The sequence below is a fragment of the Empidonax traillii genome, unplaced genomic scaffold (assembly GCF_003031625.1).
Source record: "Empidonax traillii isolate 1590-97213 ecotype Southwest subspecies unplaced genomic scaffold, ASM303162v1 scaffold20:size5563877, whole genome shotgun sequence".
Lineage (NCBI taxonomy): Eukaryota > Metazoa > Chordata > Aves > Passeriformes > Tyrannidae > Empidonax > Empidonax traillii.
In genome coordinates this window covers 2658907-2678443 of record NW_020955213.1, presented here as the reverse complement: position 1 = coordinate 2678443, position 19537 = coordinate 2658907, and the positions used below count along the sequence as shown (strand labels likewise).

At 40.4% G+C, this 19537-nt stretch overlaps 1 protein-coding gene across 7 annotated transcripts in view; it reads right to left on the bottom strand.

Moving 5' to 3' along the window:
• Positions 1-19537, bottom strand: part of IL1RAPL2 (interleukin 1 receptor accessory protein like 2) — a 364240-nt gene that overhangs the window by 324668 nt on the left and 20035 nt on the right. For all 7 annotated transcript variants that reach the window (XM_027898862.1, XM_027898854.1, XM_027898846.1 and 4 more), the window contains one exon: positions 18736-18836. In XM_027898862.1, the coding sequence (XP_027754663.1) occupies positions 18736-18817 (82 nt within the window). In that variant the 5' untranslated portion in view covers positions 18818-18836. The remainder of the gene's footprint in view (positions 1-18735; positions 18837-19537) is intronic.

The window sequence follows — 19537 nt, the reverse complement described above, 5'->3', positions numbered from 1 at the left end:
ATGGAACACTGCATACTTAGTCTTCTTTTTCTCCAATTAGTAGTGCAATTAAAGAAGAAATCCACCTCATTCAAACTTCTAATTCTGAACATAGATATCACTGACTCTTTAGAAGAAGTCATCCTGCTGTTAGGATTTGGTTGGTTTTGTTTTTTTTTTTTAGTTACTCCAGTATGCAACCCCTCAAGTATTAGCAACCTCCAGCACAGAGAAGCTACAAAGGTCTATACAGCCCTATACACTGTGGAGCATTTATACTGTTTGAAGGCTTATGAACATAGATCAGCAAATGAGGAGGTATAACTTGTTTATTTAATACCTTCCATCCGGGGTAATTCTTCTTGCACATAAAAACCACCACATTCGTTTCCTCTACAGAGGAAAAAAAATAATTCCTTTTTTTAACAATCAGCTGCAGCAAACAATAAACAAATCTCAGTGCATTATAAGCAGGGCTCACTTTAAAGGCTGCCCATCCAGTCACAGGATGGGGGAGAAGGGGCATGTGTGGGTTCACAAACTGTGAAAGGGTGTCCAAGTGACCCTGCGGTACCTGCTGTCATAGGAGAGCCTCAGCTCTGCTCCCAGAGGGGAACAGCACCAGGAGCAAAGAAATGAACAGAAACTTCTCTTCGTTTAGGTGCTGGAATTTTAAGTAAAGCTCCCAAAACTCCCCAAGGCATATTGCTGCTGCCATCAAAGGAAGCTGTGCGCATGACTGATAAGTTTGATTTTCAGTGGTGCTCAGGTTCTGCAGCTCTCATCAATTGCAGAGCAAGTTGTAGGTACTCAAGGCCAATTTTTTTTAAAGGGTAGGTATTTTAAAATGCATTGCAGTCAACAAAAACTGGGAGCTACGGTTCTTTGAAAGGTATGAAGGCCTTCAGCACTTCTCAGAAGTGAATTTTTTTTCTCCTTTTCTCCCTAATGTTTTGCTTTCTGGTTCAGAAAAGATGACAGGAACACTGCAGACCCTCATTTCATTACAGAAATTAAAAAGAGAAGATATAACAAAATACATCCTTAGAGAAAAACACAAATAGTTCAGGGAGCCTCTGAAAAATGTACAAAACACAGGAAAAATCCACAGTTTCCCTGGTATATCTTTGCTTCTGTTTCCCACAGGACAAGGGAACTCACACCACCATTTCGAAACCCTAATTTATCCCCCTTTTTTAAGAATTAGTTCAGTCAGCAGATGACTTCTGTATTAGCACTGCTAGAGAGGCCTCACTATAAAGTCCTCTCTCTGTTAATACTGCAGAAATTAAATAGCAAAACTGCATTATCCATTAAGAGGTTTTTTAGTCAATTTGTTTACACAATGCGAATTACTTTTACATTTCTAATTAGGTAGCTATTAACTAACAGACAGGGAAATTGCACCAGAATAAGAAGCTTTGCTATCAGCACAATCTTATTAAAAGGAGAGCCTAAGATTTTAACAAGAACAACAAATTAATCATGATAATGTGTTTTTAGATCATCAAATGCAGAAGTCAAGAGGGGGCTTTTAAAAGTTCTTTGAATCAACATATTTTCTCTGTTGTTGTCAGAGTTTTAACACAGGCTTCAGTAAGAGAAAAGCTTTTTCAAAGACTTCTGGCATTATTCTGTATACAAAAATCTACGAGGTACATTAAATTAAGTTAAAATTGGATTATGCATAGTCCACTGTTACACAGGGAAAATAACAGCTCTAGTATTCAGAAGCTTCCAGAAGGTCTTTAACCCCCTTCTGAGCTAACAGAGCAGAGCAGCTGCTTGCTGAGGTGTAACAGGTCAGAGACCCCATCAAGTCCAAGGAGACCTCAAGTGCTTTATCATCACTCTGTGATGCCCTGCAGAAGACATCATCTCATACCGTTTTCCAATACAGTGGATCACCAGAGATTCAACTCTGACATTTTTAAATCAGCTGCATGAAACACATGCACATTTTTTGACCCTTTTTTTCTGTTTTAGAGATGTGGCTTGAAGGACTGCTGTCAGTATGGAGAGACATAAAAGTTAACAGACCAAAGGAGCACGTCAGTGGTGCTTTTGCAATAGCACTTGAGAGCAGTAATATCTGACTGTGCCATCAAAGACTATGAAAGAAAGCAGCCATAATTCACAGTCTCACTCAGGGACTTCACTAATCCTTCCTGATTTTGGGGTCCTTTAATATCTGTAGGAGGCTGCCACATTTTATTTTGCCAGCTAGCAACACAAACCACATGCACTTGGAGTCAAACCATGAAAGCAGAAGCCAAATGCAGACTAGATGACTAAACACAGGAAGAAAATTTATAACAGAAAATAACAGAAAATTATGTTTCTGTAATTCCAGAAAGCATGAACCTGAATTTCCCACAGACTATTAAAAATCCTCTGCTCCCATGGCTATTCCATTCCATTTAGATCACACAAAACAGCTTGAAGAATATACTAGAACCTGGCTTCTAGAAGACTGTTTTGCAGCTTTGGTCTCCAAGCATGCCCTGAGGAACATACCTGGCAAAGAGCTGTTGGTGCCCTTCACTGGTTCATCCCCCCATGATGGGAAACAATGGAAATTTTTAATCTTCCTCCCAACAACTCAGACTAACAGCTTTTTTGGCAGAGCCATCCTTCCCACACTCATGTTGGGGCACAGTGGCTTTGTTTGAAACAAAACCAATTTTTTTTCCCCAGCTATTTAAGACTATTCCCACTTTTGTCTTATAAAGATGGACATACCCCTGCCATTTTAGCAGCATCCAACCACAGTGCTCCAAGAACTAATGAGCAAACACTCATTACACAGAACCGTTTCTTTTCAATCCAACAAACTGTTTTTTCTGAAAGAGGTACTTTTAAATGTATATATTATGTATACATTTGCTGCTGCAAACTGATCAGGCTGGGACTGAGATGCCCACTAAGCAGGTGGTCAGGCAATCCCATGTATTTCCTTGAAGAAAGAAGTTAATTTGTGTGTTCAATCAGGTAAGTGCTGGACAGCAGTGCCAAACTCACAGTGGAAGGAATATCAAGCCATCTTGATCCATGCTGTAGTCCTTAGCTCCTCAAATCATCACAAGACCATTAAAAGTTAATCACAAATAATATCAGTAAAATAGTTTTGCTTCTGAATTTTTTTTTAAAATAGCCCTGCCAGGAATTGCAGCATTTCTGCTCTTCTGTACAAAGTGTTCCCAATGTCTGTAAGTAATCTTAATTAACGTTCTGAGAGATTAATATTTTATCAAATGAGCACCTTAAGACAGGTTATAGCCCTCTAATTAGCACTACTAAAGTATTCCTGGTCCTTTATACAGCACAAGAACTCAAGAGCTCCAGTCAAATGCAGGAGAGACAATGCCAGTTTATGAGAACTTAACAGTTTAAATGGGTTAACAATTCCAACCTCAGAGGTTATTTCATCCCCACATGTACTTGACAAAAGATAGCTTCCTACTGATAAAGTCAAGTTCTGTTTTACAATTTCATTTAGCTTTCCAGTTGCAAAGGCAGTTTCACAGCAATGCTCAGCTGGAGACCAGCACAGCTTTGTTTCTTTATATCATATCTAATTGGAAGGTTTCCAAGGATAATTGTTGTTGAGAAATGTATTGATTTGCTTCTGAGAATCTTAAAGATGCTTGAGGAATTGCAATTGGGAGTTCCCCCCAGAGGATTCGTCTTTGAAAAAATAGTAGTGATGTATTACTTTTCTCTTGTGGACCACAACACTTCAATTAAAATTCAGATTTTGTATTTGGAAACAACACCAGTATCCAAATGGATTAGTATTAGAGGGCCTTTTCAAGGGGATGTGCTGAAGGAATCTGCACAGCATGTCTGAATGCAGCCTGCACTAAGCTATTTGTTGATTGTTTAGTCAAACTACAGCCAAGGTGTCATTTTTGGGGAATTCCTGCTGCTACACTTACCATATTAACATGCTTGACTTTTATTTTAATGAAGAGCCAGGTCCCTCCAGAATCCAAGGCAGGGCAATTTTCATCATGATCCTACCTAGAAAAGGCAAAGACTCTTCCTGGGGATTTACTCTGATACATTCATATTTTTCTCTCCTCTTATCCACTGCAATGCCTGAGGTAGAAGCAGGAGAGGGAGCTGTCAGAGGCCACTTCCGCTGATCACTTGGTTTCCCCCTCCTTGTGTTCTCACCTCAGCAATTTGTGGCACACATCAAATTACACCGGCAGGGAAATCTCAGCTTAAAAAGGCTTCAGATTTACCGAATACAAACATCCACTAAGAACTCATTACTTAAACAGCAACTGCTGTCCATTTGCGTGCACAACAGTCCCAGGCTAGAGGAGGGATACGTGCTGCAGACCTGCTCCACAGCCATCTCCCAGCCAGGGTCAATGGGAGGTTCCTTGCAGCCAGTGCCAACACAACTGGGCACCACAATAAGAACTGTGTTGTTATAGGCTAAATAAGCAGCTCTGCTGCTTGATCCCGTGGGTTATGAGGTAATTAGCTGCTGAATAACCGAAATCAATGGATGTTTTTGCAGAATCACACCAAATAAGCAGAAGCTTGGCACACAGAAGGGAGAAACAATCACTTTGCTACACAGTCATGTTTGTTAATTCCTAGTTTAATTCCACCAAACTCAATAGATTTACAGCAGGAAAAAAAAAAAAAATGAACCCACAGCCTAGGGTTACTAGTAAACCCTATCAAATTACCCTGAAATTTGAAAGTTAAAATGAATAGTGATCTCCCTTTTTCAACATATTCAATTAAAAGCCCTTCTTGCTCCAAGGGCTCCATACACTGCCACCTTTGAACAGTTTATGGAATTTCACTGCCATGAAACTCCTGAAATTTCCTTGGAAATCACACTACTTGGGGATTTCCTGTCCTTGTAAACCCCAAACCTTACCCACTTCTTCATCGAGCCAAATCTCCAATCAAGTAAATATTTTTGAGAGTTTTCTCCCAAAGCCTTACTCTTTTACACATACCCTTGCAAAAGCCTTCCCAGTTCTCTCTGTATGATATCAATCCCTTACTCTCATCTCTCCATACACCACTAAGTTGCATTTCTACTTGTAGCCATCTTAAACGACCCTGGAAACATTGAATCCCCCTGGCCCAGAGCAGTAAGTACATTCCACTATTTCTTCGAAGTTTTCAGGCTCAAATATTTGAGTTCCACAAAATACACTGTTCCATTACAGTCTGCTCCCTCCAGTGCGGGCTGTGGAAACCATGCACGCCACCAAGGATTGAACCTAAGCCTAAAGCAGGACCACAGTGAATAGTGCTCTGCCTCAGAGGGCATCAGCATCATTCAAAACACTTGTGTGTAACTATTTAAGTATTCTTCACAAATTACATCTGTTCCCCAATTACCTAGTCCAGTCAGTATTTTTAAAATATACTCCACAAAACCAAACATTAATTTTGAAAGAACCACCAAAGTGGCTCTGTATCTTATACACACACAGCAAGGCAGAGACTAATCAAGGTGAAGTGGAGCCACTCCTTTCAACACCAGCATGCAGCCAAATAACAGACATCCAGTCTGAGAGAAATGAAAAACAGAGAGATGCAACAATGTAAATAATATCTGCTGAAAATGGAGCAAAGAGCTCTGTTGAGAGCTTGGTGAAAAAAACGTGCACCAGAAGGGTGTAACCAGCAGCTCTATTTAAACTCCCCAAGGAAGGAGTGAAATGTGGCGAGTTTGCAGAGGATCAACAAAGGAAACACTAAACACTTTCATTAGAATTTGTCACAGTTCATGACAAAGACATGCTAGCACTGAGAGGAAAAGCACCTCTAAGCAAATTGTATCTACACAGGAGAGCAAACTCTGACTGTTTGGGGAAGGATGGTTATCCGAGGGAGCCCATTTCTTCCCCAGCTCAGTCTTAACGGTAAAAGTCTCTTAAACAGAATAGCTCAATATACTCAGGACCTCACAGATGGGGTGAGGAAAGAGTTTTACTGAGTCAGGTGCACCAAAGGACAGGTAATTTTAAGGTGGGCTCAAATTCTACTGAGGCAAAAAAGAAACTGCCCAGACGAGGGATGGAGCAGCTCTCCATTCAGGAGACACATGGGATGAGGAGCAGAGAGAGTCTGCCGTTTGAAAACACAGCCATGAGTATTATCAGCTCTGAATTTATCCTAGAGCTTTGAAGGTGGGAGGCTCAGGGCCATCCCTGTCCAGGGCTGTGCAGCCTCAGTGGCACGGGCAGATAGTTAGGAAGGAGCCTGCCAGTGCCTCTGCTCAGCCCCTTCTCACCCACCAGCACTGCTAGGGCCTCCAGGCTCTGCATTTTCTGTCTTCCCTGGTGGAAGGTTCCTTATTTTGCTATCCACTAGCATTTTTAGGAGGGACTCAACTCCCTCAGAAAAAAAAAAAAAAAAAAAAAAAAAAAAAAAAAAAAAAAAAAAAAAAAAAAAAAAAAAAAAAAAAAAAAAAAAAAAAAAAAAAAAAAAAAAAAAAAAAAAAAAAAAAAAAAAAAAAAAAAAAAAAAAAAAAAAAAAAAAAAAAAAAAAAAAAAAAAAAAAAAAACCTATATAAATTCCAAATAAAAATTAGGCTCTGAATACATCTCCTCCTCCAGGCAATTATATGGGTAAATCAGGTACTGAACAAATGAAATAGTTATTCTAAGTATGTTCTTGCAATAGAATTTTTCCAGAAACAGTAAATTACTTTGAGTATTTATCATAATCTGTTATCTGCAGAAAAAAAAAAAAAGTGAAAACTAAATAGATTTATGGAAATGCATTTACCTAATAATATTTGCCAAATGACACTGTTCCCTCTGCTGCTTGTAGCAAACTCAGTCACAGAGGCTAAGGACAGGTTTGCCTTATTAGCACAGCTCTCTGCCTGTGTGTTTTAAGCACCTCAGAGCACAGCACCATCTGTATGTATTCTACTAATGAGCTACTTCTTAGGCTGAGGAAGGCCAGCCAGCCAGCCAACACCGATTACTCAGATGGAGACTGCCTAATTTTTAAGCAATTAATGAGCTCCTCTCTCACTCTACATAGAAGGTTCCTCTGGTTAATTCTCCTGGCATATTACAGCATATCCTATTCTAAAGAAAGCTTCTCAAAGAAGAAAATAAAAAGAGGAACATGACACAGCCCAGTCCAGTTCCCTAGAGCAGAGTCCAAACCCCCTGTGTGGTACCCCAGATTGAGAAGTACCTGCTGAGACCACCCCAAGCAAGGGCTGCACTGCTGCTTCTCACACAGCTGGACCAGGGAACAGCATCCTGGAATGGGGGCAGCTCAGCCACCTCCCTTCCTCTAGACTACCAGGGCACCAAGATACTTCCAATAACACCTCCAGTGGTGGTGGAAGCGCCAGTACCATGGTTAGACAAGGCCTTTCAATGGCTTCATTCCCTCTTACCTCCCAGACATTTGGAAAGAGCTGACACTGAGTGTCTCCAAACACTGCACATCACCCAGCTCTGCACTGGGGACCACCAGCCACGGATGCTGCATGCTCGAGAATCCCTGAACACTCAGCAAGATGACTGATTGCTCCCATCTCTTATGCTTCCCTTATGCTTCCCATAAGGGAAGACCCTTATCTGACTGATGTGGTTTTAAAAAAGTGAGGCTTAAGGGGCTATTAGATTACATAAAAATAGAATTCCCTCTTCAGCCACTAAAAAATATTTCTTAATAACCTAAACAAAGTTTAAGGAGATCAAAATTAGCTTTTACAGCTCCCTGTTGGAAAGCACCGGTAGCAAAGCATAAAAGGAACGTTAAATTATCTCAGTAACTACGTTGATAATGCACAACTTTCATGTGCACAATAAAACCATTAATGGAAATCTGATTTTTACAAGTATATTGCACATCATCGTTCTGAAAGGGCAACCCTACGTGCAGGAAAGGATGCACTTGTCTTGCACAAACCTGAAAAACCTGCCAATCATAGCAGTGAAACTCTTCCAGAGGAATGCTTGTACCCAACAGCACCCAGAAAAGAAAAAAAAAAAAAAAAGACAAAAACAAACCACTTGCCTCTCTTGAGGATACTCAGATTTACACACCAGTAAGAGACTCAGTATAACATTTCAACCTGGTGTGACATTACCAAGCCATTCTACGATCCCGCTGCGGAATTTGTATTATTCAAGTTCTCATGACCAAGGTACCCAGCATTTCGCTTCTGGGGGAAAAAAGAAACAACATTGTTCCAAAGACAACTAATTGCTACAGCACATCAAGGGTGTTCCTCCCCACAACATGAAGGAAGTTGGGGACACATTCTGCAAGGGACTTCACACAACAGCCTTCTGAATAACCAGCTGTTCACATGGGATCTGTGTCCTTCAGAGAAAGCCATCAGTTACAGCTCTTTATGAAGGATTGCAAATGGAACAGTTCATTTGTAGACACTTCTAAAACAGGATTTAACAATGATCCTTTCTTCATCCGTAGAGCTTTACACTCTCCCTGTGTAAAGTCCCCAACAGTTGCAGCCAGGCATCCCAGGTGGCTGGATTTAGGTTTCATCTCTCATGCACTGTTAGAGTCATGTTGTACAGTTGGAACAAAACCATTTGCAATAAACACTGAATGGTAAAGAGCAAATTTAACCATTCAATCCAGATGAAAAAATCATTATGCTGTAAATAATATGATGTAAAGTCACAGCGAATAGGAATTATGTTGACCTACATCAGAAGTCATCCAAAAAGCTTCAGCTTTCAATCTGCTCCAATAAAGCTGAAATACTCCACTCCTAAGTGCATTTCCACTTTAGTCCCCGATTTCCCTAAAACTACAACTGTCATTTTGAATAGAAATGCTATATACAAAGTGTCGTTAGTGATACACATCCTAATTTCTTTCCTTATGTCTAAGACCACACCATTATTCACACCTCTCTGGCTTTATATAACAGGGCAAGATTTTCAAGGTGACAACAAGAACAAGGAATACATTCAAGAACTCAAATCTTTAATAACTATTTTCTTGGCTTAAGTTTCAAATTTGCTTTTCTAAACCACAAGTACAAGAATAAACAGGTTTTCAAAATACTTGAGAATTGGTTTATTTTCTCAACAAAACACAGTAACCTGCAACTAGAGGGGAAGAAGCAGGTCCTGAAGGAGTTTCTCCTTCACCAGGGAGGAGTGCCAGAGAGCATTGCTGATGGCCAGAGATCCACCTCACATCTGGAGCCAAGGGAGCTTGCAGGATGACCCGGCTCCACTAAAGTGCTCCAACTTTCTCAGTTTTCAGATGTCCTCAGTAAACCTGAGATCTGACATAGCAAACTGCTTCCCAGCAGGTAATCCCAGAAAGAGCAATGTCCTGACCACTAAATGTTCAAGGTCTTCCAGTTTCTTCTTCTGACATCCATATCAAGGATGCCAGGAGTACAACTGCTCAGCTGCAGAGATACAGAGCCTGGGAACAACCCTGCCCTTGATTCACATTCCAGCAGTTTTCCACTGATTATTAAATGTATCCATCTCAGGGAATTTACTGTTCAAAATGAAATCATATCACTGAAAAAGAAATTCTGATGCACCCTATTCTCTAGAACGTGATTATATTCCTGCATTTTACCAATAGCTCAAAGACATCAGAATGATTATATCTCACATTATTTCTCCCATTTCAGGCCCACCCATATATATATATTGCTGAACATGTAATACAGCATAATCATGCATGAAGTGTCTCTGCACATTGATCCAAATAACCTTAGTATTACAGAGTGCATCAGCAAAACAAAGCCATAATGCTTAAAATCAGAACAAACAATTCATGTTATCCTGTGAAAAATCTGATCTGCTATATTAACACCAGTGTTCACAAATAATAAGCCAATTCTACCTTCAACATATTAGAAAAAAAAATCCATTAACTCGCAAATATTAAAGAATAAATTTTTTAAAAAAAATCTGTAAAACACCTTTGCACTCGCAATTTGTATGTATCTGTACAGTGGGATGAAAGGACCGGCACTTCTTTAAATAAACATTAACATCTGGTTAAGACTACACAGAGGTGTCCTTGGATAAAGGTGTTTAAGGCTATTCACACATCTGAGGACAGAACTCGAGTTCCTGCTATTGCTAAAAATCCAAAGGCAGCTACTCTGCAAGCACAGATGGAGCCCAGAGTGGCTCCAGTGCAGCTGCCTGCCTGCAGAGCCCCAGCAGCTCACCATCAACAAATGTTCTGCAGCTCAGAGCAATCAGTGTACACAGAGGTTTCTATAAACTTGGTTACCCAAGAGACTTGACTGGCATTTCCAAGGCTCCTGGTCCCTCAGGTAATTCCATAGATCATTTTCCAGTCTTCTGCAGTTGCCTCATCTGTGTCCCCACTATTCTCTGGAAGGGCAGCTCACAGCCAGTACACAGAACAGACTCGAAACCTTCAAAGGCAAAAGCTGTAAGTCTAAAACTAGTGCACAAAACCTGGTAGAACCAAATCTCTCTCCTCCTTTTCCTCTTTCATTTCTGGCTGACACATTTTTCCAACTTCTACCAAAAAATAACAGAAATTAAAGAAGATTTTCCCTATCACATGTACCCAAGGACATAAAAGCACATTCTACACACATGCTTATTTAGCCTCAAAACTTCTCTACGAGACAATACTGCTTTCCTTGTCCTTGCCTAAGGCATTAGCAACATAACAAAACAGGGGGAAACATTTTATTTATGTGCTACTCCCCACATCATCTTCAGGGTGCTGGGCAATCATAACACTGTTTTATCCCTGGATGATTTTCTGCCGTATGTAAAATGGAAATAACTATGATGTATACATTGGAGACAAAAAGCACTTGTTAGGAAATACCACGGTAGCAGATGTTTACTGAAAACACCAAATAGTTCCACAAGACTTAAAAATACCCTGCCCAGGTAACCAAGTGCAATTAGAACACAGAAAGTCAAAAAAAAAAAATAATACAACCATCATGTTTCTACTACACAGCCCTAACAAACATTTGAGCTGTACACATGGCTGCTGGAGGCCTGAACAGCAGCATGTCCCCCAGACACACTCAGGAGTGACATAAAAAATATTGTACTTTAGACATTAGAAAGCAATTTGGGAACTTCAGACTTTCCCTTCTGCCCTGTTTCAGGCCTATTCCCTGAAAGGGGAGCAGAATGCCTCGGGGGCTTGCCCTGACATATATCACTTTCCCTGATGCCTTCAGTCCCAGAGGGGCTGGGAGGCAGGTCAGCTGTCAGGGACCAATGCAAGTTCCTATCTCTCCCACTTCGTTACAGCCACAGGAATGAGACAGCCAGATACAAAAGCTCATGTCAGGTATTGCCATTGCTTCCAGTTTCTTTATGAAAAACCACTGAGCAATGCTTACAGCTGCCTGGATCATACAGTCTCCTACTCGTTCACTTGCTATTTTATTTCCCATCTGGAATAACAGGTGCAGGAATCTCAGTAGATACCTTTTTAAAGCAATACTGCTCCCTCAAAGAAGCAGACCAACTGCATCTGTCTTATACTGAAGTGTCAAAATACCTTCCTTCCTCCAAAAAAAAAAAAAAAAAAAAAAGGTAACTGGGAATGAGTTTCCACAGGTTCTGTGAATCCCAAAGGTGGAAGAAAGAAGTTTAAAACAAGTCAAGCCAACAGAAATACCCTTTTGCCACCTCCATTCCTGCCTGAATAAGGAACCACACTGGGAGAGAAAGCAAGAAGGAACTGATGGCAGAGGCTGGTGGGCACAGGCAGCCTGGTTACCTTGTCTTGGAAAAGTGAAGTGCTCGGGTTGGAAGCTTAACTTGAATGTAAGTCTCTGTGTTCAGCTGCAGAGCACTGCACATTTCTGTATCAGTGTGTGTTATAAGTGCTAATCATGCTTCTTGTAGGAAAGAATCGATTGGATTTGAAAGGGTTAGAGATTAATAAAGTAAAAAATGTACCCTCTAGAGGTGACACTGCAGCTCAGATCAATTTTGCTTTCAGCTAATAGATGGGCAATCATTTCTACTTTAGCAAGTTACAACAGAATACAACCATCTCACACAGGTCTATATACTAATGTTTGTACATACATGCACTGCACAAAACAGAATTCCTTCCTTCACAGGTCAACAGCTTCAAATACCTAATTCTGCACCTCCTGAAAAGGCAAAAATCTGATGTTTCCTTTCTTATCTGTGAAACCAGCTTCTACAGAAACTTAAAGGCCCCAAAAAACAATCCCAAAATGCATCTTAATTCTCCTTTCTCTCGCTATTTCCCACAGTGATCCCAACATCTCCTATCTCACAATTTTACTGCTTGTAACTGTAACAGCTACATTCACAACAACAACAAGTAGTAAATAAGAAAAAAATAAGTTTCTGATACAATGTGTCACAGAGACTAGGAACTCAAAGCTGAAACACACTTCAAACAACAAGGTTCTGAAAGTAAAGTAGAAAAAGTTCTTTAAATTCAGTGCATGGAGATATGAGAATGAACTAGATATGAATATTAATGCACAATCTAAGGAGCCTTATTTACATTCTTTCAAATATACAGCAGTGTGTAAAACCTGCCTTAAGATGTATTTAGGTTATAAAAACCCAAACACGCTTCAGAGCTGTTCTTGGTCAGGAGCTGACCCAAAGCAAAGCCATTTCATCACAGATTCCTTATAGCTCCCATAGGTCCACGTACCCCTAAGTTACCTCCAAGCCTCTGAGTCACCAACAGATGTCCCAAACTGAGCAGATATTCATCTCCAGGACAAGCCAACATGCTGAGCTTGGAGACTGTGTTCTGGGTAAGTCTGCAGCTGTATTATTTATACGTTCATTTGAACATTATGTAAGACAAACCTTCCAAAAATATTTTCATGAACAAGACGAAGAACAAAACATGCCAGAACAACTTTCCCTGTCCCTCAGGACAGTCAGTTTCACAGTAAGGACACGAACCCAGGACACTGCTGTCAAAGCGAGCAAACCAGAAACACTGAAATGAAGAGCTCTCATAAAATTTCTAATTAGGAAATAATCTTAAAGAAAACAAAGCAAAGACACCTTGATACATTAGGGTTTTTTTTTCAGTTGAAATGTCCTATTTTGAAGAGGAAAAATACGCACTATCCAGTTAAAGGCCTAGAGCTGGAAGATTTCTCAGTCATGATGGTATGTATAGCAGAGGTTCAGATATTAATAATGAACTTCTACATGCTGCAGCCAGATGCAGGACAGATATCCAAACAGCTGACACGATGCCCAATGTAAAACTGGAATATTATAGATTTTTAACAGAGGAAATGACATTTCTTTCATGCTTTATTTCTCCCTATCCCCTGAAGATCTTACCTTCATGATTTACTGCAGTTTGAAACAATTTAATTGTGTTAATTTATTTTATTAAAATACAGATGTGGTTTCCCTTTTGGGAAGGAGTCTAGCTTTAATATTTCAGTATCAGCTCAATATTTTAATTCTTTTAATTATATATGAAATCATTTTAAACATGTGCAATAGCTAAAAATTTGAGTGCTTAAGTAAGTTCAATATTTAAACCTTGTCAGGTTGAGGTCACTAAAAAAAACCCCAAACCTCTAGCAGACCATTTCCTTTCTTGTTCTGTGTGCATCTTCCTTCCTCCCTGCCTGCAAACAGAACGGATAAAAGCTGCCAGCTGTCTTCCAGATAGGTCTGTCCAGCTGCAATGCTGCTTTCCCTCTAGAGGAGAAGAAACTAAGGCTGAGACTCCTGTAATGAGGTGCACAACTACCAGAGCTTCACAGCTGACTTGCTGGTAGCCCCCTGAGACCTGAGTGAGCACAGGAGCCCCGTTCCTGCCTTCCTGCTGATCCAAACGGAACAGATGGAGAGCAGCCGTGAACCCATGAGCAGACACAACCATATGCAGGAGAGGCTGTACTTTCCTGCACTGATGACAGCTTAGAACAACGGCACTTCTGACTTTGTTTGCTGGAGCTGTGAATAACTCAAAATCTTCTGGGAAAAGTAAGAGATCAGTGTGTGCTGATTAGCGTTGCCAAGCTCTCATCTCCTCTGCCTGAATGTTATTTGCAGGAAGTGAAAGCCAAAAGCCTCTTTGACATCACTCATATCTCAGAAATGGGAGGGCTCATAGCCATGCATTTTACACCAGAGCCACAAGTCACGCAGGTGCAACTGCAAACCAAAGTAAATGGCAAATGTGAACACTCATCCTGCCCCTCCTCTGGAGCCCACTCCAGCAGCAGCAATGGCCTTTGGAAGTTGGGCTATCATCTAGGATATCCCACTCCATGCACAAATCCATGAGCCATCCCTGAAGTACAAACACCTCCACTTCCATGTATGCCACAGTTTTCAAGGCCAAAATGGTCAGGCAACAACACAGGATGATTGAGCTTCATGGAAGGGAGCAGATGGAAATCCCAGGCTAGAGCAGTGACAAGTAGTAGGAAAGTGAAGGTTTTAAATGAATGTGTTAAAGCACTACATCCCCACCAGTGCAACATCAGTGAGAGAATTTAAGACAATTTGGCCATGCCCACACACAGCAGGACACAATGCCAAGTCAAGTCCCCTCTCTCCCACGCCATTGGTGATGAAGCTGGATGCAGGTGGAGGGTGGCAGGGTGGGAGGGGATCAGAGATGCACTTGCTCCTATGGCATATGACTGCCTTTTGGTCCCAAGAAAAACAGGAGGAGAAGGGAAGGGTGGAATCCCACAGCACATCCATCTCACATGCCATGGAGCAGAGGACACGACTGTAGCTCGGAGGACACACCCGTGCCAGGCCTGAGCCAATTAAGCTGTGTTAACCTGCAGAAAGAATATTCTGTGCCCTGCAGAAACCTTGGGGATGTCTGCCCATGCTCCTCCACACAAGGTTGGCATGCCCTCCAGAGCTCCAGCATGCTGAGACAGGGTATTTCAGCTTCGCAAACAAATACAGCAACAACAAATGGCATCAATTATTCACTAATGGAATTATGTCTAGTAAATCAAACAGAATCTATAATCTGAAAAATCTTCTGCTTAAAAAATGCAATGATTTTTTAATTGGTTTTATATTCCCTGCTATGATTATTCAAAGCACCATATACAAAGGGCTTGGGAAAAGAAGTGACTTAATCCGATTAAAAGGAAATCACCTGCCAGCTGGGAACCTCGCAGCTCCCTCCTCAATTTATTTGTATAACCTCCACCTGTAAAATACCCTTTCCAGGAGATTGCTAAAGCTGCAGTCCCCGCATTAGCTGTTTGTTCAGTTTACTTCTTAAAGGAAAAAGGATGGCCTGCAGTTTTCAAAAATAAATTCCTACTATTAAGAAATGCCTGTGAAACTTAAGTCAACATTACACTCACACAGATGCTTGAGGCAAACCGTTCTGTTCCCACCACAAACAGCAATTGTTACTCTGTAGACATGACAAATTTCTTCTGAAGCATCTGGAAGTTGCTGCCTGTAAAGAAGACTCTGACTAGCATAATTAAATTAGCTCACCCATTTTAATTATTTTGGCATCACATCTCAAGTGAGAAGCAGCCAAACAAATTTGTATTGCTGCGAGTTTCTCTGACATTTTTGCAGTGTTGCAGGGTATTCTAAAACCTATCTGCAGCCCTCACATGCATTCCTATTTGTCTTCTCCAAATGGGAAATACAGATACCTGAATCTATACCAAAGGGCAAGTAAAGGACATGAGACAAACCTTTCACTTCTGTTTTTCTCTTCCCTTCCATGAGGACTGTTTCTTCAACAAACTATAGTTCTGTGCTTGCAGCTGGAGCACCATTTCATCACCTTCTGTTTAGCATCTTAGATCCTCCACTCCTGACCTCTCTTTAATGACTCTTGCCTGCTGTCCAGCCCCTGTGTACTGTCTGCACTTGCTGTCTGGATTTCTGATGCTCAACTTTCCCCCCTTGGGTTTCCATTCCTTAACCCTGAAGGAGAACTTTCACACCAGCCTCAGAAGATGCCTTTCTAGCCAAACCTCTGTTCTCTTTAGGCAACTTCAGTAACACTGATAATGCCCTTCTGGACATTTTGCCCTCCTTTTTACTGCCTCATTTTTAGTGATACCTTGTCATTACCTGAAGACAACACCTCACCTTCTTATTGTTCCACCCAAGGTCCTCTTCAACTCAGCTCTCTTTACATTCTTCCTACCCCTTAAATAAGATATATTTTATTATGTGACACTGCATGCATGCCAGTCAGCTTCATAATTGCTCTGGTACTTGACACTAATCATAATTCTGGCCATTCATGCAATAATTCTACACATTGCTTAGAAAAATGCCAGTCTGCATAAGTCAGCAAAGACACCAATACCCCAATTTTGCTGGTTTATTGTCCTAGTAGCCCAAATCTGTCTTTATCATCAGTGTCAGCACCTTCCATGCACTGCTTCACACTGCTCTACATAACTGTCTGCACAATTTCCCTTCCCCTTTTGAGGATGCTCACCAGTGTAGACATCCCCATACCAAGAGCCAGCAAGACCCAAGACTACAACATCCAGCCAGAACACTGCTGCAGAGATCCTGTCCACAGGGCATCATCTGGCCCCTTCATCCACCCCCCCACACCTCAGCTCTAAGCTACAGCTAAAACAGTCATCCTGCTTTCAGACATTCTGCTGTTGACGCTGCAATGCAGCTGCCCACAAATAACCATTACATTAATTTCCCCTGTCCATTCTCCTTCATCAAGACACCAGTAAAAAAATAATAAAAAAAAGACTCTGACCCACAGCACCAGTGTGTTACAGCTACTGTCACCCTCTGGAGCAATAAGGTGTCATTGTTTCTTGGTGCATTTCCCTGCCTGCTCCATCCACTATCCCTGATCTTCCACTAAAACAATACAAACAGTTAAAGTTCAGAAGCCTCTGGGGTATCTGTCTCTTCACAACATAAAACATTTAGTGAAGCCCTAAGCAATCAAACAACAGTCCTTCATATCTAAAGATCTTTCAGAAAAGGAGTCAAATTATCAATTTTGCACCAAGTGCTGATATCACAGAAACAGAAAATTATTTCACACACAGTGTAATGGAAAAAGCAAAAAAAGAAATCAATAGTTTGCTCAATGCAGCAATCAGGATGAGTACTGAAGGTGAAAGCCAACTACATGACTATGTGCTTGCAGAAAAACTATAATTTTACTTTACATTTTTCCCCCTTCCTCTTATTCTCAACATATACCAACACAATCAAATGAAAAGATTAAGAACCACCTATTCACTGCTTATATTTAGTAAGAAGTAGTCTAGCAGGTTTTTAAAAAATATATAATTAAAGGTAAAATACCAGCTGAATGATGCTATGACCACCAGCACATTACAGATGTTTACTGATCAAGGAATTGCAAAGGCCCTTCCTTGCAGCCAGGTGCTGTTGCCTGGTATCAGTGAATAAAGGCTGTTCAATTATATTGATTGTGGATGTCACAAAGGGTTCCCATCCAGATCAGCAACAGCAGTTTTGGAAAACAGCAGAGTTTAGACCAAGTTCCACCACAGTCAAACCCCAATATCCATGACTGCTCTCACAGGGCAAACAGGGCTCTGGACACAATAATCACAATAAAAAAAACATAGACTAGTTCAGTTTAGCAACCTCCAATTACACTTTCCAGCCCAGTAGAAAGAATTCAGCCCAGCATCTGGCAATTCCCCAGAGCAACACTTCTTAACCTGGGGCATGACATCTAATTCTTTATAACCAATAACTTTTCTGTTCTCAAGAGATGGAGAAATTAAACTTAAAACTGACCAAACCAACCGAAATCAGTAATTTCTGTTTGCACCTGCAGTGCTGAGTGTTGGCTGAAGACACTGAGGACAGCAGTAAGTACTATGTAAGTATTACTCACACATGTAAGTTTATCTCACAAATAGTGCAGAAAAACAAGATAGCATGCAAGTTTAAAAGTACAAGTTTTACCCAGTGCCGGTTACCTGCCCACACACACCAGGCTGTAGCAAACCAACACCACTGTGCAAACTGCAGTGAACATACTTGTCTGCCCCAAATCCTCCCAAACTCACACCTTACTTGAGAAAGGCAAACACTCTGATGAAGTCACTCCCTTTGAGGGGGGAGAGCTGCATGGACAAGAAGTCACTTCAGGTTCAAGTACAGGTGAACTGTCTACCATTATCCAGATGAACTGGCTGCCCTGGAAGGAGATGCTCTAATGCCTCTTTGAAGTGTTCTGTTACTATTAGTAGCTTTCAAAAGTAGATGTAAACATAAACCAACTCCTACTCCCTCCCACTGCCAGAAGAATCAGAGATTATCTACTCAGGAAAGCTCTTCCCAGGTAACTATATATGACCATACATGTGGCCACCATGACTTTTTGGAACATGACTTTCCAATATACAAAAAAATCACCCAGATTTAGAGGTTACTACAAACCACATCCACAGCTAAGAAAATCCCTTAGAATGAGTAAAAGACTGGATGTTAAAACAAAGTCAAAGTCATTATTACCTTGGTGGGGTTTCAATCAGATCAACCTTTTTTTTTAACAATAGAAAACATAAGGACACTTTTGCATAGTTTAAAGTCACACCAACAGAACCTTGTAGTGAGAAAAATCATCCTGTAAACATCTGGTAAGCAAACCATACTGATTATGACTTCTTTTTTTGGCAGAAGAAAATAAGCATTATATATGCAAAACAAAAAGCAAGCCATCTAAAATGCTTGATTGCATTAGCACTAGGTCCAGATCCAAAAGTAAAAATAATTTTCTGTGACTTACCAGAATTTCTCTTTGACACGAGCTTCAAATTCATGCTGACTACAGTACAGATCACAAGAACCAAGAGAACAAGAGGCTTCATCTTTCACTTTCCGTGACAGCTGAAATGCAAACATAGTAGTAAGTCTGAATCACAGCTCTTCACTACAACAAAGCAGCAGCTACAGTTGAACATTTCTCAAAGAACCATTGCAGTGCTTAATCTAATGATTTCTGGGTTTATGTTTATGCAGAGGTAGGAAAACATAACAGTTCAAAGTAACTTTGTATGAACAATTTACCACTAACACACAAAAGGGTTGGTTTTTTTTATTAAATGACACCTCAAAAATATAATTTTGCTCTCAAAAAAAAAAATAATCACAAGATGTAACAGTTTACTTGAAACAGTATGGGTCTAATCTGGCAGATTTCTGTATGTTATTTAAGGGGTATCCTGATGGTCATAATTGTCTCATACAAACAGGCTAAACACTTTTAAAAAATCATGTTGTTCAGGAAAACATACAGAGTATGTTATTCATGCAGTCTCTCCTAATAACCTTATTTTCCTGCTGATGACCTTGTAAAAGCTCATAAACGAATCAATGCTATTCCACAAATTTCTCCTATAAAATAAGGTAAAAGAAAGTGAACAAAATTCAGAAATTAATGAATTTAGGTCTCAGGAGTCTCATTTAAAAGACAAAATTATTCTCTCCCATGAACTTTACTACTCATTTTATATTACATACCTTTAAAAATAAAATTTAAAAAAAGGCAAAATCTAGTTTAGAAATGTATTTTTATTTTTATATAATTA